General features: G+C 42.4%; 1 protein-coding gene across 1 annotated transcript; it reads left to right on the plus strand.

The window, feature by feature from the left end:
* The first annotated feature begins 1,830 nt into the window (after positions 1-1,830).
* LOC120815206 (interferon-induced protein 44) lies at positions 1,831-4,067 on the plus strand. Its single transcript, XM_040170206.2, has 7 exons — positions 1,831-1,879; positions 2,070-2,103; positions 2,246-2,444; positions 2,700-2,852; positions 3,014-3,185; positions 3,276-3,376; positions 3,463-4,067. The coding sequence occupies exons 1-7, from the start codon at positions 1,846-1,848 to the stop codon at positions 3,628-3,630; spliced, it is 861 nt and encodes a 286-aa protein (XP_040026140.2). The 5' UTR covers positions 1,831-1,845; the 3' UTR covers positions 3,631-4,067.
* Positions 4,068-18,135: the final 14,068 nt, after the last annotated feature.

Raw genomic sequence — 18,135 nt, forward strand, 5'->3', positions numbered from 1 at the left:
TTTTTTATTGTTTTTTGGAATCATTCATATCAGAACTATTAAACAAACCATTCCTTATACATAATCTAAATTTATAGTTAATGTAGTTTGTGCACAATTAGACGTAGCAACCAGCAAGCAGAGTAATCCATCGGTTTGGTCACCATATACGGTACCGTTTATTACAGAAATCAAGATTAAATGAGACATTCCAATCTTATCCTTCTCCTGAGTCACATGATTCGCTTTATCTGAAAGTGAAACAAAGCGTACAGTATATAAGAAGCATCTTCTTTCCGTCACTACTGCACCATTACTGCACTGCACCACTACGGCACTCTGCAGAGCCACAGACACAAAGGTAAGGGATTTCTATGACGTCTACCAACTATTTTGTGTGTATTATCATTATTCTCATGGTGTTATTAAATATTCTACTGAAAGATGTAAACTACCTGTACATCTAGGGATTGAAAGAAGTAAAGGAAAATTCTCATTCGGATAGTGAGAATATAGGATATTTAATGTTTGCAAACAGGAGACAGAGTTGACACACGTACAGGTTATGCTCCATCCTACTCAAAGGTTTTTACCTTCGGAGCAGGAATATATAGCTGGAAGATAAACATGCTAAAACAGGGTGAGGCTCTGGCCGAAACCCAAGTGCTGGTAGTCGACCTTGGATGTAGACGATCATCTCTGGCACCACAAGATTAAAAGATTACAAATAATCATTTTATTCATCATTTTATCACTTATCGCAAATTCCGACTAGATAATCATTCTTTCATTATCCAGTGTCAGATTTTTATTTAAACAAGACTCGATATAATCGGTCAGGGGATCAAGACGATCCCCCAGCATGCTGCAGTTTACCCAATTCTCATCATACTGTTAAGAATTCTGTTGGTTCAAATAGTTTTTATTACATTACACATCATTTAGCTAAAGCTTTTATCCAAAGCAATTTACAATAAGTGCTTAGTCATGATAGCATCCACCCGACGCTGCAGTCCTGCAACACGAAGCATAGAGGCACCCAAACACAGCGAGGAACGATACAGCCACTAAGATCAAAATGAACAGTGATTATGCCAAATTCTTTAACTTGCCCAACTGTGATTCCAGCATTCTACTGAAAGGATGTTTGTGCATTTCTTGGTTTAATTTGTAAAGTATAATCTAAAGTTGCGTATTATAATGCAAATTATAAACAGAACAAATAAAATAAAAAAACAGATTCAAATGTTTTTCCCTGTATAATTAAAAAGGTAAATTACATTTTTAAAATTATTTTTGATATCCTTATACAACTGCCGAAAGAATATTAGCATATCCTATGATGTAATGACTCTGCTGTCATATGTCTTCCAGTCAGGGCCCGGTTCATCTGCATTGTGGACAGCCCCGTCCACTCTATTGTCCCTCTTGTAACGAGGCTTAAGGCAGTCAGCATCATTGTACCAGCTGCGTGGCACCACTGCTACGGTTTGGCTGCTGATGAACTAAATAAAGTGGAACATCCTGAATTATTAAGGGAAACTAACGAGCCGTGTCAGTCACAGAAATACAACTTTCTGACCTGTCATAATTTCAGCTCCTAGATGTTCAATCCATTGCAAAAGTGCTTCAAATTTTTTATTATGCCAACATATAAAAATGTGTCAAAGTTATAATAATTCATTGAACCATCTCTTTTTCTTTTAACAGGCAAAACATTTACGGTACAATTCTTTGAATATCGTCAATTCAGATCAAATCTAAACCTAGTAATTGTCGAACATGTCTGAACTTACGCTTTTTGACAATAAATTATGTGTGATAATGCTTCTTGTTTATATGTTTTCTTACTGTCCTTTTGTAGCCATGGGTGGAGAAAAGTCAAAACCTGCTTCTGAGAGTAAGATCTATTTCAGAATGTTGTTTAAACTCAGAAGAATACTTTGCTCGTCTACTTATCAAAAGCAGAAAAAGTTGATTAAATGTTATAAATAAAATCCAGAACGTTGTCGAAGATGTATAAAAATACAAATGACTGATTAATTTGTGTTTTACTTATATTACATCATAATGTGCCCTTTACTTGTCAGCTTTGATTGAAGAGTGGAGGAAGATACACTGGAGGTGAGTGGTGTGTTTAATTCATGGTGCCTCTGACAACAGTGCAGCTACCACAAAATATTTGCAACATTGGTCGAACTAATAATAAGGTTGAAATGGAGTGAAAGAATGTGACAGATAATCTTACCTTTTCTTTAATGAACAGCCAAAAAGAGGAGGACCTGCAGTTTGTGAAGGATTATCAGCCTCTTAACGAAGAAGTCAAACAGCTCAGAGTTCTGCTTCATGGATCTACTGGTGCTGGAAAGTCCAGCTTCATCAACTCTGTCGACAGTGTTTTACGAGGAAGAATCACTGTTCGAGTTCCAACAGATACAAACTCCTCAAAAACGTTCACCATGAAAGTATGAAACCCTTCTGGTTTAACTGAGGTCGTATGTCGTGCACTGAAACACTTGGTGAAATTAAACAATTCTTTCACCTTTTGTTGATTCACTCACTTTGTGTTATCTTGTGAAGATAATTGCAGCACACAGATGATTCGAGCAGCACTTTGAGCAGCTTATGATAATATTAATGAGCATGAGATAAAGTTCCTCATAGACATTCATCAAAAGGTTTCAATGATGTCATCATATCTTCTTTTTTCTGTTTTACAGCGCCGAACCTATAAAATTAACAAAGGAGGACCAGGGACATTTTACCCTTTTGTCTTCACTGACCTCATGGGCATCGAGGGGTCAGAAAAACAAGGAATTTGTGTGGAAGACATTAAACTGGACATGAGGGGACACATAAAAGACGGTTACAACGTACAGTCCAATTAATTACTGACATCATTGAGTATTGTTGATGCATTTCAATAAAACCATCCAGCTTCCCTTTCTGTTTTGAATCAAGAATTATATTTAGGTAAAGATGTTTAAATAACTATTTGCACAAGTTACTTTATAAATTCACATTGTTTTTACAGTTCAATCCGTGCTCTGAAATATCAGAGGATGATCCAAACTACAACAAGAGCCCCACCCTGGAGGACAAAGTTCATGTTCTGGTTTGTGTCATCGATGCCAGCACAGCAACTGCACTAAGTAATGAATCTAAGAAAAAGATGAGGGAGGTCAGACTTGCAGCTAGAGACTTGGGTAAGGTTTATATTGTGTGGTTCATAGATTGAATCAAATAACCTGTCAAACCAAAATCTGATTGAGTTGTATTCGACTTTGTATTGGCAGGGATTCCTGAGCTGGCTGTTCTCACTAAAATTGATGAAGCTTGTCCAGAGGTCAGCTCTGATGTAAAGAACGTGTGTAAGAGCAAGTACATAAAGGAAATGGTAGGTTTAGAACGTTGTTTTTAAAATTGGAACACAAAAATAAGCTTTGAGCAGCATTTCTTACATGTGATTTTTTTCAAAATTAGTTGGACAAAATCAGTGTGGACCTGGGCCTTCAACCAAACTGCATCTTTCCTGTGAAGAACTACATCACAGAGATGGAAACAAATGATGAGGTCGATACACTGATCCTGAGCGCAATGAAACGGATCATTGACTTTGGAGAAGACTTTGTCAACGAGCTGCAGACCTAAAATACTGCGGAGGCAAATCTTGCTCCATCTCAGCTTTAAAAAAAGGTCTTATATAATTATATTAAAACAGACTTGTGTTTTTTTGTTTTTCAGTTGTGATGTTTCTCTGCTCTAAATGGTCTTGCCTCTACTAATGGTTGAATAAAGTATGTTGGGCTGTATCACCCTCACTACGCATTAGAGTTTTGCATCATTATTTTGATACTTATGCTTTGTTGATTTAGGTGCTAATGTCTGATGTTCCAGTTCCCCAGTAATCATCGATCTGGTAAATATAAGATCAAAACAAATAATTAAGTCTAGAAGGGGCTAAATTTGATTGTGAAACTTTAGACTACTGGATATCCATTGTTTTATTTAAACGTTTGACCTTAGATTGACTCATTCGTGCTAGTACTGCTGTTTAGGTAAACCCACAATGAGTAACATGAATAATGACATTTGCTTATAGTCTCCTATTATTGTATTCATTCTAGTACATACTGTTGGAGCCATAAAGGTTCTGGTGATTTTGTTTATCTTGAGGGAAACAGGGTGAACTGGGACATGCAGTTCCTACACATGAACACAGGGTGGCACAATACCATAAAAATGCATTTAAGTAAGTGCCTGCTAATGGGAACAAAGTGTGGATGGGAAGCAGACAGTTTTTTACCGTGTCGCAGGTGTCAACGTGTCGAGGTGGCGTCTTATGTTGTGTGGTGCCTGTAACCAACAAATGTGATGTAGTGCAAGGAAATAGACAGTGGTAATTGTATGCGGAGCACAGATTAAAATGCCTTAAAGACATTCAGCACACTACACAGTGAATTCTTTGTGGCAGTGAGTGTTTTGTGGCAGAACACGTGTCCGAACATCTTCCCCCACGTTCGCCCTTATAGTGGCTTAACACATAAAATGGAAATGTGTTAGGGCCTCCACACATACTGTTTCCTATTGTCTTGTAATGTACAAGTGTCCCACGCAGTATTAGACAATATTTTATATAATTAGGTAAGGCAGAAACACCCGAAAATTCACAGAGGCATAAATTGACCAATTATGGCCAAAATAAAAATTGAAGTAAAGTTATTGAGGGAGTAATTTCAGCTTGATTCCATTAGATTCTGTTTAAATGGGTCCCATTTGAATCCGGATTGTTAAAAAGAGACGCAAAATGAATCTGTATTTTTTATCATGACCAAATGTGAAAAACTGATTTTGTGTGATAGCTTCACAGAATCTCTTCCTAAATTAGATTCAAGTTTTTTTTAAATCTTGTATGCGTTTTGCCATATTCTGAAACACAAATGTCAACTAATCTTATGTTGTTTGCTGGATATGACGTCATCAGTGAGCGTTAACATATATGAGTATATGCCCTCCATTGTCACAATCTCTTGTATTTACTTTCCTATACATTATATACAGTATTGTGTGTTAAGCGGTGGCCAATAGGATGCCCCTGAGTGGACATGTGACCTAGGAGAGGTCAAGTGGATGTGCGTTCAATAAAGACGACTCAGTTCAAGTCAAACAGCCATGATGCTCCACTTGTGTTATTTGTACTGCCATAATATTCGGCCTAGCATTGGGTATGAACGCCGGGACCGTTGAGCGAACCATCTCTGCTAACAGGTTATGGGCCCAGAGTTACCCAGAGAGTTTCCAACGAGTTATCACCGAGAGAAAAGTCGCGACGTACCGCGTGTCCGGTGAGTTAGCATGCTAAGCTAGCGCCATGAGCAGAAGAGCCTACGAGTCAAGTGGCCGATGGTCACGGCTGGTTTTTGACGGAGATGAAAGGAACTACGAACTGTGGGAGACGAAATTTTTGGGCCATCTCCGGCTACAAGGTTTAAAGGACATTATTCTAAACGAGCCAGACGGTGGAGATGATGAAGAGGAAGATAAAAATGCTGAGGCATACGTGGAGCTGATTCAGTTTCTCGATGATAAAAGTTTGTCGCTGGTAATGAGAGATGCAGCGGACAATGGCCGAGGAGCACTGAAGATTGAGAGACTACTATGCTGGAAAAGGAAAACCCAGGGTAATAAGCCTGTATACCGAACTGACTTCACTTCAAAAGTTAAGTACCGAAAGCGTGACTGAATATGTTATACTTGCAGAGACCACTATCACAGCATTGAGAAACACCGGTGAAACGTTAAGCGACGGACTGCTAGTGGCAATGATTTTGAAGGGCCTGCCAGAGTCTTATGGACCGTTCGCTGTTCATGTTACACAGAATGATGTGAATACGTCTTTTGCATAGTTCAAAACTAAACTGCGGAGCTACGAGGCTACTGAGAAAATGTGCGCCACAGAGTCGGGCGACAACGTGATGAAGGCGAAAATGCAACCTGCGTCAACCAGTAGACCTACAAGTGACCATGGAACCGAGAGTGCGGACATTGTATGTTACAGATGTGGCCTGAAAGGACACAAAGCTAGATCGTGTCAACGCAAGCAGTGGTGTAGTTACTGTAAAAGCGCCACACACCGGGATGTCACCTGCAGACGGAGATACCAGCAGGACGACGCGCACAAAGTTTCCGAGGAGGAGAGAGACAACGAGTATGCTTTCCGGGTGAGCGACACGGATGAAGTGAAGCAGGGAGCTCGCAGTGCTAATAAGAAAGGACTAATGGTGGACACAGGTGCAACCTCACATATCATCAATGATATTTCAAAGTTCAGGAATTTTGACGACACGTTCCAACCACTGAAACGTTGTGTGGAGTTAGCCAACGGTGAAAAGACCAACGGAGTTGGGGAGCGCAGAGGAGATGCAGAGGTCTGCTTGATTGACAGCAGAGGACAACATCAAAACGCAACGCTTAAGAGGGCGTTGTACATCCCCTCTTACCCGCAGGACATATTTTCTGTTAAAGCAGCGACTGTCAGTGGAGCAACTGTAGTTTTCAAGCAAGGAGAAGATGCCCTGATATGTAGAGACGGTGCAAGATTCAACATCCATGAGTATAACAGACTGTACTACTGACATACAGTGTATGGTGAGTGTGAAGACCAATGTAAGGGAGTATACGATATGCAGACATGGCATGAAATCCTAGGGCACTGTAATTATGATGATGTTCAGAAACTACAACATGTTGTTGATGGTGTACTGACGAAGTCCTAAACGAAGTCTAGTACTGGTTGCTAATATGGTGGATTAGTTTTAGACGTGCGCCCGGTGCGCTCGAACACAGCAAAACGGAGTCTTGTGATGTTACAATTATCCTGCATGTTTATTTTACATCCAAATATCATAAAACGGCAAAACTTTACTCATAATACATGTACCCAAAATAACAAACCGCATTGCTCACCACAAAGGCACACACGCACACTGGCACAGTCGAAAACTGTTTGCTTCCCAAATTACCAACACCTGTGTCTTAGATTTCTGCAGGTTAAATGGCCTACCTGGGCTGATCCGAAGTCAGCTGAGCCACAAAGCACATACAGCCCCCTAGTGGCACAGAGCAAAATTAAATGAAATAATACCAAATGTATATGGCTCCTACAGATGGTATGACAATCAAAGGTAAAACAGACATGTCAGCCCAACATTGTGAAGTCTGCACCCAGGGAAAGTTTACCCAAACTAGGAACAGGGAGGCTGATGTAAGGGCAAAAGCACCCTTAGAGCTGGTGCACACGGATGTAGCAGGACCTATAGACCCAGTGTCCAGAGACGGGTATAGGTACGCATTATCATTCACTGATGATTTTTCCAGTGCAGTATTTGTGTACTTTCTGAAAAATAAGAATGACACAGTGCAGGCAACAGAAAAGTTTCTTGCCGACACAGCGCCATATGGCAAGATAAAGTGTATCAGGTCTGACAACGGTACTGAGTTTACGGGGAAACATTACCAAGCACTACTCAGCAGAAATGGCGTTAGGCATGAGACCTCAGCCCAATACTCGCCACATCAAAATGGTACTGCTGAACGAAACTGGCGCACACTATTTGACATGGCCAGGTGTTTGCTATTGGACAGTAAGCTACCAAAAGAGCTGTGGACGTACGCAGTCCAGACAGCTGCTGTAGTGAGAAACAGATGGTTTAACAACCGCACAAAGCAGACGCCTTACTCACTGCTTAAAGGGAAACGACCTAACTTGTCCAGAATGCAGAAGTTTGGTTCAGAGTGTTATGCTTACAAACAGGACAAGAGAAAATTGGACGCAAGGTGTGAATAGGGGATTTTTGTTGGATACGACAAGAACAGTCCAGCCTATATGGTTTATTTTTCTGACACTGGAAAAGTGCAGAAGCATAAACTGGTGAAGTTTATCAACAAAACAAACACGGAGAAACAGACACAGACTGACATGACACCTGTCGATGATGACTTTGAGCAGCAGCATAGAGTTACCAATACCAGTAAAAATACTGATGTGAGTCCAGCCCATACACAAGACCAGGTGCCAGTTCCTATGCTTGAAGTACACAACCACACACAGACACTTGAGCAAAAGAGATACCCTTCAAGAGAGAGGAAGAAACCAGAGTACGAAGAAAGTGATGATCAAGTACTCACTAACATAGACTATTGTTATAGAGTAGCGTCTAACGTTCCTTTAACATTGCGAGAAGCTGTAACCTCACCCCAATCAGAGGAATGGGTTAATGCGATGGATGAGGAGTTACAATCATTAAAAGAAAATGACACATTTACCCTTACAAACTTACCAGAGGACAGGAAAGCAGTGGGGGGTAGATGGGTGTATGCTATTAAAAACAATGCAGATGGGTCAGAAAAGTACAAGGCACGCTATGTTGCCAAGGGATACAGTCAGAGGAAAGGAGTGGATTATGAGGAGACTTTTTCTCCCACTGCCAACCTGACTAGCATCAGAGTCTTGATGCAAAAAGCGGTGCAAGAAGACTTGATCTTACATCAGATGGATGTCAAAACAGCCTACCTGCATGCACCAATAGATTTTGATATCTATATGGAGCAGCCAGAAGGTTATGAGGTAAAATCTGGCACAGATACAAAGTTGGTATGCAAGCTGAAAAGGTTGTTGTATGGACTCAAACAATCAGGCAGAAATTGGAACAAGTTACTGCACGAGTATTTGAGTGAAAACAACTTTGTGCAAAATCCTTATGATCATTGTGTTTACACAAAGGAGACCGAAAAAGAAAAGGTGATCATCTTAATATGGGTTGATGACATAATCATTGGTGCCAGTGATGAAAACGCACTGAAGGTTGTTAAGGAGATGCTCTCAGCACCATTTAAAATGAAACACTTGGGAAAACTCAGACATTTTCCTGGGTATTGTTTTTGACCAAAGTGATGGATGTGTTAAGATATCACAAAAGAGATGTGATGACAAAACCTGTTACACAGTCTAAGTTGACTAAGTTTGCAAAGTTCATGTTTGGAAAACTAACTACGTATGTGAAGTAATGTGCATGATAAAGGCAGAAGGGCCTTAATGTTTTTTTTTTTTATTGGTTTGTTTGTTAGAGTATGTACCAATGTTAGAGCAAGTGGGGGTGTTAACATATATGAGTATATGCCCTCCATTGTCACAATCTGTTGTATTTACTTTCCTATACATTATATACAGTATTGTGTGTTAAGCGGTGGCCAATAGGATGCCCCTGAATGGACATGTGACCTAGGAGAGGTCAAGTGGATCTGCGTTCAATAAAGACGACTCAGTTCAAGTCAAACAGCCATTATGCTCCACTTGTGTTATTTGTACTGCCATAATATTCGGCCTAGCATTGGGTATGAACGCCGGGACCGTTGAGCGAACCATCTCTGCTAACAGTGAGCTGGTCAACAACTCAGCTCTACCATCGGAAATCTCACAACTACAAGGCAACTCCGAAAAAACTGGTTGTTGTCCGGTCTGGCAGTTGGCTGAGTTCTCGTATTAAAGCAATAAGCAGGGCTGTAGTGGAGGGTAAACGCACGTAAACGCCGTTTACGCACCTATAAATAGCGTTTACGCACCTATAAATACCGTTTACGGACCTACAAATAGCGTTTACGCATCTCAAAGTTCCTTGCGCCTTGTATTCTTCCGTTGGAATAATCCGAAATAAATTTGGTGTAATTTTAAAACAGCTAAGACTACGTTTCCTATTGTTGAACATATAAACGCCGTAGTCTGAATCATGTTCATCTGCGCTGTATTACGGTCTGTGAGCATCCAATCAGCGCCTTGCGGCTGCAGCAGCGACCAATCAGGATCCAGGAGGCACATACACGCTGTGTAGTGGCCCAGTGGTCCCCAACCTTTCTTACCTCACAGACTGGTTTCATGTCAGACAATATTTTCGCGGACCGGTCGAGAAGGTCCGACGGGGGGGGACATTCTCAATGTGAAAAAAACATGCTGTATAGGCTATTTATGATGACATGGGTAGTACATGAGTGTTCCTTTAACTTATGTTGTCAGTGTAATTGACAGGCTGCTTAACTGGTTAACTCTTAAATTCAACATATTTTTTCAGGCAGTGAGAGGACAGGCAATGATGCAGAGAGCACAGGGAGAGGAGAAACACCAGGTCCAATAGAGAGAGAAGCACAGAGGAGCCATGAACCCCAGAACACGTGTTCATGGCTCCTCTGTGCAAGGCAGGACCTGACGTGGAGGACAAGGAGGCCCTCTGGGCACTACTGTAAAAAGGAGACTCCATATGTAGATAGTTCTTAATCTGCAATTGTGTTGTTGTGTTGTGTTGACATACTTTTCTTTACTGTTTTCTTACTAAAATTAAATAATAAAATTAATAAAATAAAATTTAATAAACTACTAACACATGTATTAATTGTCATTGATTGTATATGACTTTTACTGATAACATAATGCAATATAGCCAGGACAGCCTTACAGAGTCGCAACGCTTTGTGTTGTGTTGCTTCACACACTGCTAACCATATATTTAAACTGTCAACACACATCAAACAGCCCGACACCAAATACAGTAATAAAACATTTACTTGAGCTATAATGTAACAGGAAGAACGATGAACAAAAATACACACAATACAACACACAGAATAAGCCGGCAGGTAAATAACATATATATTTATATATTGTGTGTGGGTACCCAAATAGCTGTCCGCTTACGTTGCAGGCCTGTTTGCAGGTGGATGGGTCCTTGGAAACAAAAACGGTGCCTTCGCGCTAAAGCGCCAACGGAAACAAACACACCCCCCTCGTCGTCCTCACGGTGTTGGCGAGGTGGGCGTGGGGCCGTCGTCCCGCGTCTTTTCTCGCCGGGTTGGGTGATCCAAGTCCGGGAACAGATATGGACGGAGTCGCCGGGTGGGCAACTCGCTGGCGGGGTTCCCGAAGATACGCACTGAGCGGGCGGGTTGGCTACTCGCTGGCGGGGTTTGCGAAGACCCGCACCGAGCGGCCGGGTTGGCTACTCGCTGGCGGGGTTTGCGAGGCGGGACTTGGGGTGTCGTCCCTGCGGTCCACCGCTGGGATTAGTTATCCGCGTCCAGGGACCGATCGTGGACTCCGTCGCCGGGTTGACTACTCGTCCACTCTCTTTCTATCCCCTACGGAGGATCTAGTTTTCCCCTAGTTTGATAATGATACCTCTATGAACAATTGTTAATGCTTGCTCACTAGCTTTTCCAGGTTCATCATAGGTAAGTCGCAATACTGGTTTTATTTGTCTTTTTTCACGTATCCGTGGTCTAAGTACTCTGTGGGTTTTAGTTTTAGAGCTCAGTCTTTCTTTTGGTGCACTGACATTGTTTCTCCCATCTTGGTCTGTTTCAGAGTCATAGGGGGCAGTGTTGGTCACAGGTGGCCCTTCCTCTTCCTCTGTCTCATGCTCCTCAGTGGCACAGTCAAGAGTCAGTTCTCTGGCCTCCTCGTTCTCTGAGCTCTCTGAGTCTCCATCAGACACTTCTCTCCTCTTCAGTAGACGCTCCAGATACTTCCGGTATGGTCGACATGACCTGTTACCCTCCACATCAGACGAGGAATCTGTTGTCTCTGGGGCCTCTTCTCTTTGACTCCTAATCGGTTGTCTTTGTCTCTTACTGATTGCACGTGTTCTCGGTCTCCCCGGGACTTCTTCACAAGCTGGACCTGGTGGGATCCTCACGGATGGCTCAATAGGTAAGATGTGATCTCGATGGATTGTCCTAACTCCCCCTCTGCCTCCCTCAGGTCTCACCCGGAATACAAGTAGGTTTGGCATCTTTCCTACCACCACATAGGGTATCGAACTCCATCGGCCGTCAACCCTTGTCTCCCTTTGAGTCCTAAATTCTTCAGCAGAACACGGTCTCCTTCCTCTATGCTCTGAAAACTGACCTTCTGGTCATAGGCCCTCTTGTTTCGCAGGTTAGTCTTGTCTGCAGCTTGACAAGCCAGTTCATAGGCTCTTTGCAGGTCACGCTTCAGGCTTTCAACATACTGGTAATGATTTCTTTCCTGGCTCCCAGGTTGAGTTGTGTTGAAACACAGGTCTACTGGTAGTCTTGCTTCCCTACCGAACATCAAGTAGTGATGAGAATATCCAGTTGCGTCACTCTTTGTGCTGTTGTATGCATGCACTAACGAGGCTACATGCTGACTCCAGGATCTCTTCTTCTCTTGTCCCAATGTTGCCAGCATGGAGAGCAGTGTACGGTTGAAACGCTCCGGCTGTGGATCTCCTTGGGGATGATACGGAGTCGTTCGGGATTTCGGTATTCCCAAAGTTGTCAGCATCCCTTTGATCAGTCTCGACTCAAAATCTCTCCCCTGATCAGAATGAATCCTTGCAGGTAAACCATAGTGTACGAAATACTTTTCGACCAGGATCTGTGCAACTGTGAGGGCTTTCTGATTCCTCGCAGGGAAGTCTTGAGCGTATCTGGTATAATGGTCTGTCACAACCAGGACGTTACTAATGCCTCTGGAATCGGGTTCCATTGACAAAAAGTCAATACACACCAGGTCCAGCGGACCACTGCTAGTGATGTGATGTAGTGGAGCGGCTTTCTTCCCAGGCGCTTTGCGAGTGATGCAAAGTCCACAACTTCGAACATACTGCTCCGCATCCTGAGCCATCTTTGCCCAGTAGAATCTTGCTCTTAGGAGGTCAGTCAGCCTTTCCACGCCCAAGTGGCCCATGTCATCATGAAGAGAGTGCAACACCACTTCTCTGAGCTGGGAGGGCAGCACCAGCTGCAGTGTCTCCTCTACAGCTTTCTTGCTTGCCCTGAACAGAAGCCCATCCCTCATCACAAGTCTGCCAACTTCCCTCTTCATCAGTAGCACCTCCGGGTTTAAGTCGTTGCCACTAGGCCAAACTCCCTGTTTCACAGCCTCAATCACTTGTCCAACCACTGGGTCTCTCTTCTGAGCAGCCATTAAATCTGCTTTTGAAAGTTGCTCCAGTGAGCTCAAGTGTAACTGTGATTAGTTACGTCACAAGGGTAAACATCCACAAAACACCATCATCTCAGACCCCACACACTTTTCCCACAGGGCTACACTGAGAACAACCCTCTCTGAACATGTCTGTATTGATTTATTGTCTCCATGCATATAAAAACTCTGGTTAGGGTTCCCTCGGTACCTTCTGCGCAGAAATCTATTAAATATACAAAGAAAAGTCTCCCGTTTTTCGGTCAAACTTCCACCACAAACTTGACGACGAGGGTGAGATGTGAACTGGGTTTCCCGAAGGAAGGCAGTTTGAGTGACAACTAGCACAACTCAAAGAGGGAATGAGAGAAAGGCAAAAGAGTGAATGGGATGAATATGAAGCACTGTCAAAGAAAAATGAAAAAAAGAAGGGATTAAACCCTTCATGGCAGATTGGGAAACTTATGTAGTCTGGAAGGATGAAGGTCTGAGAAGGAAAACACAACAGTTTAAGGGTAAGAATAAAAAAGAACAGAAATAAAATCCTCGGAAGGTCCATCCAGATCTGGACTCCGCTCCACCGCCACCATACAACCAGCTCCAACAACTACCACATCACCGCCCACGACGGCTCCAACTCTAACTCTATAACTCTGGGACTCAGTATATCACAATCAGAGGCATGTTGACCCTTATGCTCATTGCTTATTGCTCTTAGCTTCACCTTTCTTAACTAACCATGTGTATATTTCCCCGAAACCACTCCGCTCAAACAGTGGTTTCTCAGAAACCACTGTTTGAGCGGAGTAAACATTGGTTTCCGAGAAACCACTATTTACAAGGGCGTAGGTTGGCCTATAGTTCCTAGGGAGGAGGCGCGACCATTGTTTGTCATTTGATTGGCTGAAGTGGCGGAGTCAGAAACACTCAGTGAAACCTCACTCGTAGAAAGAGCGCTGACGGTAATCTGACAGTTTTAAACAGTTCAACTCCAATTTTGTCATGGCCTAAAGAGCCAGGTCGTGACAGTAGTAAGAGATCTCGCCCTAATAGGTTGATGGGGCATTCTGGGCAAATTACGACTGGGGCGTGGCACTCTTCCCCCGTGGCGTTATCTTGGAACCACAGAGGTTTTGATATCGGGGGGCAGTTTATCAGTTAGCAGATTTGACGAATAATTTTCGCTCGATGGTGTTAGGTTTGGGACGTGTTCGTTTAGCATGGTTTTATCTGCCCCTGTGTTGCATCAAAACACAATATTTTTCCCTTTCAGGTGTAGAACTCTGGTGGGTTTTTGCCGTTCCCCAGAGTGATTTAATAATGCTTCAGTTAGATCGAGCAATGGCAGATTGTCAGCCAGCACCCCTCCCGTTTGAGCTAGTCATTCTGGGTTTTTTTATAAAACAGGTTGTGGGACTGTTGTGGTTGATATTCAGTCGCCCTTTCCAACCTGCAGTCGCGTGCAAAATGTCTTTTTGTCTGCATTGGGCGATGGTCGGGTCCACGTGCCAGAATGGCTCTCATTCTTTCATACACGCCTTGGAGCTGTCGGCCCAGCACAGCACTTCCCCCAGCGAGTAACGTGCCGTCATTGTTCCTCCCCGTGGAATCGCCCTGGAGCCACCCCCAATTATATGTTAAACATTTTTGGAGTGTGCGTTCGGCTTCATTCCCCGTTTAAATGGTACAAACTCATTTTGGGGTCGCGGTCGTCTCCCAACCCGTAATGTGGGTTAGCTACTTCAATCATTGGGTATAAATCCCCTGGCCCACTATGGTCGTACGGTATTATCCCGTGATCTTTTTTTTCCGAGGGACGGATACATCTTGGCGGACGTTATTTTGACAGGTCCTGAGGCCCTCTTTGCTCCAGGACTAGACTTAACCCTCCTGTTGTCCTCATTTCCTGTATACACCTCATGTCCTCCGGGTCAAAATGACCCGTCTTCACTAAACCCCCCATATAAGCAGCTTAATTGAATTTTAAACACCAAATTTTGATCTTGCTTGAAGAAACAACTTGTCATTCACCACAAAATGTGTGACTATCTGAGTTTTCCCTCTTCACTTTATTTGTATAGACGTTTTGTTCTGCATGCTGCCGTGTTGGTCATATGCTGTTGAAGCAACGTGATCTCCAAAACCTGTTCGTAAAAATGTATACAAAAATCTTGAACATACAAATTCGTAACAATACATAGGAACTGGCGGTGGTTAACCACGCCCCTTGAGTGAACAACATGGCGGACCATGTTGGATTCTTGAGTGAACGTCTCTCCGCCATGTTTTTGAGGGGGTTAGGGTTAGTATTCTATTCTTACAAGTTAATATTGATTTCTCGTTAAAAATGCAATCATAACACGTTTATTTTACATTGTTAGACTTCACAAAGTGTGTTTACGGGGTGCAGGTCCCCATTCACGTTGAATAGGGTGACGTCAGCAGTTGCAGTCCGTATTTATTTAGTATGTATCACTACGAATTTGTACGTTCAAGATTTTCGTATACATTTTTACGAACAGGTTTTGGAGATCAGGGTGGCTGAGGACCATGTTATTTTGCCATTTTTTGAAAGGAAAGTCTGTCTTTCAGCTTCAGGGTTTCTTCTGAAGATGATTCATCATGCTCTGGGTTGTATTCCTCCCCATCTTCTTCTGATACAACCTCCACTTCCTCTTCTGAATCAGAGTTGTCTTGCTGGACATCTGAAAAAATCAGCTCTAGAGCCTCTTCAACATTAGAACACAAACTCATGGCTTCAGCACAGAACGAATTCGGGGTCCTGTCATCTGCAGCACTTTTATAACCTCTGGAAATCCACAGAAAAAGAGCTCTGCAGTCTGCGAGAACGCCACCTATCATGTGTTGTTTACGTCTGCTACTGTCTTGTTCACGTTTAATATTCCACGAGAAGACCACCTGATTTGTCTTGGTTACGTCTGCTACCGATTGATCTGAGACACAACTAAAACATTGTAACATTCTGTGGTGTGTAAATAACTCTATGACCTTGATTTCAACTCTATTTGCCTCATGGGTCATTTTGACCCGAAGACCACCTTTGTACCTTTTTTTGTACAGCTCACATGGAAATGTGAATAAAAGCAACATTTCACTTTTTCTACTCTTGGGGCCAATCTAGGAAAAGTCATACAATTTCAAGTTAAAAAAATATTGTTATGGGGATTTTTTGGGGGGGTTTTAACACAGTGGCGGGTCATTTTGACCCGAGGACAACAGGAGGGTTTTAATGAGCTCAAAATGTATATTTATCTTTAGCGTTAATTCTTCCTCTCTTTCCCTTATATCCTCCTGATGCCTCCTCTCTTTTTCCTTCGCTGCTCGTGTTATCATCCCTTGTCTTTCTACTTCCGAGTCAAGCAATCGCCGCGTGGGTGGGGTGGTCTCCTCGTCCGGTCCGACGAGTACTGCCGCCTGCATGATCGGGATTGATCTTGCCTGTTTCTGCTAACTTAGCTTTTTTTCTTTTCTGTGCTTGGTCTAGCCAAAGCCTCGCAACATGAAGCTGTTTCTCTTTCCATCTTCTTCCTTTCCCTAATTTACCTGACATACTGATTTTCAGTTTATCCACTAATTGTATACATGCCGTTTCCATCAATCAACCCTCGAAACCATACTTCTTTTTTCATTTAACTAAATAGTTGGTGCTGCCTGGGGATGTCCTTTCAAAAAACTTGGAATCCCCCTCTAAGGTAGACTTAGACTCGTTGTGTTCCCCATTATGACAATTCAGTTGCCCCTTAAAGACTACGTGTCTTTCTCGGGACCCCTTACGGCGAAGTCACCTGTGTCCAATTCACTCCCTTACGGCGGAGTCACCTTTTTACTTACAGTGTTTTGTTCCGCTGTGACCGTCTCCTGGATCCCGTTGGACGACGAGGTGGAGGAAAGAGAACACTTTTCACACCGGCCCGGTCATGAATTCACGTCCCGGTTTGTTCAGGTTGCCCTAGGCGTCCTGGGTCTCGAGACTCTTCGGTGCGTCCAATCCCTCGTACGAGACTCTTCACTCGATCACAGCCAACTCACACTAGACTTCCCCTTGCAGTCTCCTTTTATTGAGGTAGTGAACTATGTAAGCATGATGAGTTGACACTTGTTTGTTAAAAAGGTCAGTAGTATAGCAGTAATAGCAAAAGGCATTATACACCAAACTGGGTATGTCGACTCAAGGTTTAAAACAGCTTATACAGGTGAATGTATGTGTGCGTAAGATAACGAGTGTCTGCAAATGTGTCTTAGACTTTCTTCCCATATATTGAGTTGCTTTTCAGTTTGGTGGAGAAAATATAGTTGAGTCCACCGTTTCCTGTTTTAACGCAATTAAAACAGGACAATGAAACAGTACATTGCGTAATGATAATAGCACACTAAGCAGTATTCCCTAACAGTAATATTTACTGGTGACAAGTAGGCCTATATTATCCCTGGGATAGTAGTAAGGTTATCTCTGTTCCATTTAATCTCGACCAATGTCAGCAGTCAACTAAGCATTGTTAGTGTCTGTATTCAATTGATACATTTATAATATAAAAAAAACATCAGCCTGAAGCTACAGATTCTACATCTGTAGATTCTTATACTCTATATTGAGTAACGCCGTATACTCAATATAGAGTATAAGAATATATACATATACAAGTTCTAATAGATTTTATATACATATATTCATATTGTAATATATTTAGCCTTTGATATATATTTATTATATGATATTTACAGTTGTGGTAGTTTTATTTATATATATTCATTGATATACTGAGTTGTTTGAATAAGATGCCCATATTATGTTATGCTATTGTGTTAAACTGTTGGAATAAATAAGTAAGTAATAATGCGTGTTTGATACCCTGGAATGTTTACTAAAACTGATTGGCTGGCCCTACCAAAAGAAATATCCACCAGCTCTTTGGCCCAGTGGAGAAGCTGATCAGAATCTTGATAATTGTGCCTGTTTCCTCAGCGGAGTTTCAGCGCGTTAAAAAGGTTGAGGTCAACCGTGTCCCAGCAGCAGCCGAACAATGTCTGTATGTCTTTGCATCAAATTGCTCTGGACAAGATTGCGCTTGAAGATGTCGACCAACAGTTCATCTCTGAATGATAGACGGAGGTTTCTTTTTGGCGCATTTAAATAAGAAATC

This window comes from Gasterosteus aculeatus, chromosome 11, assembly GCF_964276395.1.
Source record: "Gasterosteus aculeatus chromosome 11, fGasAcu3.hap1.1, whole genome shotgun sequence".
NCBI classification, from domain to species: domain Eukaryota; kingdom Metazoa; phylum Chordata; class Actinopteri; order Perciformes; family Gasterosteidae; genus Gasterosteus; species Gasterosteus aculeatus.

Bases quoted from the DNA above. Each gene is read 5' to 3' on its own strand.
- LOC120815206 (XM_040170206.2), top strand. From the start codon at position 1,846: ATGGGTGGAGAAAAGTCAAAACCTGCTTCTGAGA. The intron at 2,104-2,245 runs GTGAGTGGTGTG...TTTAATGAACAG, and splicing joins TGGAGGAAGATACACTGGAG to CCAAAAAGAGGAGGACCTGC. The intron at 3,377-3,462 runs GTAGGTTTAGAA...TTTCAAAATTAG, and splicing joins GCAAGTACATAAAGGAAATG to TTGGACAAAATCAGTGTGGA.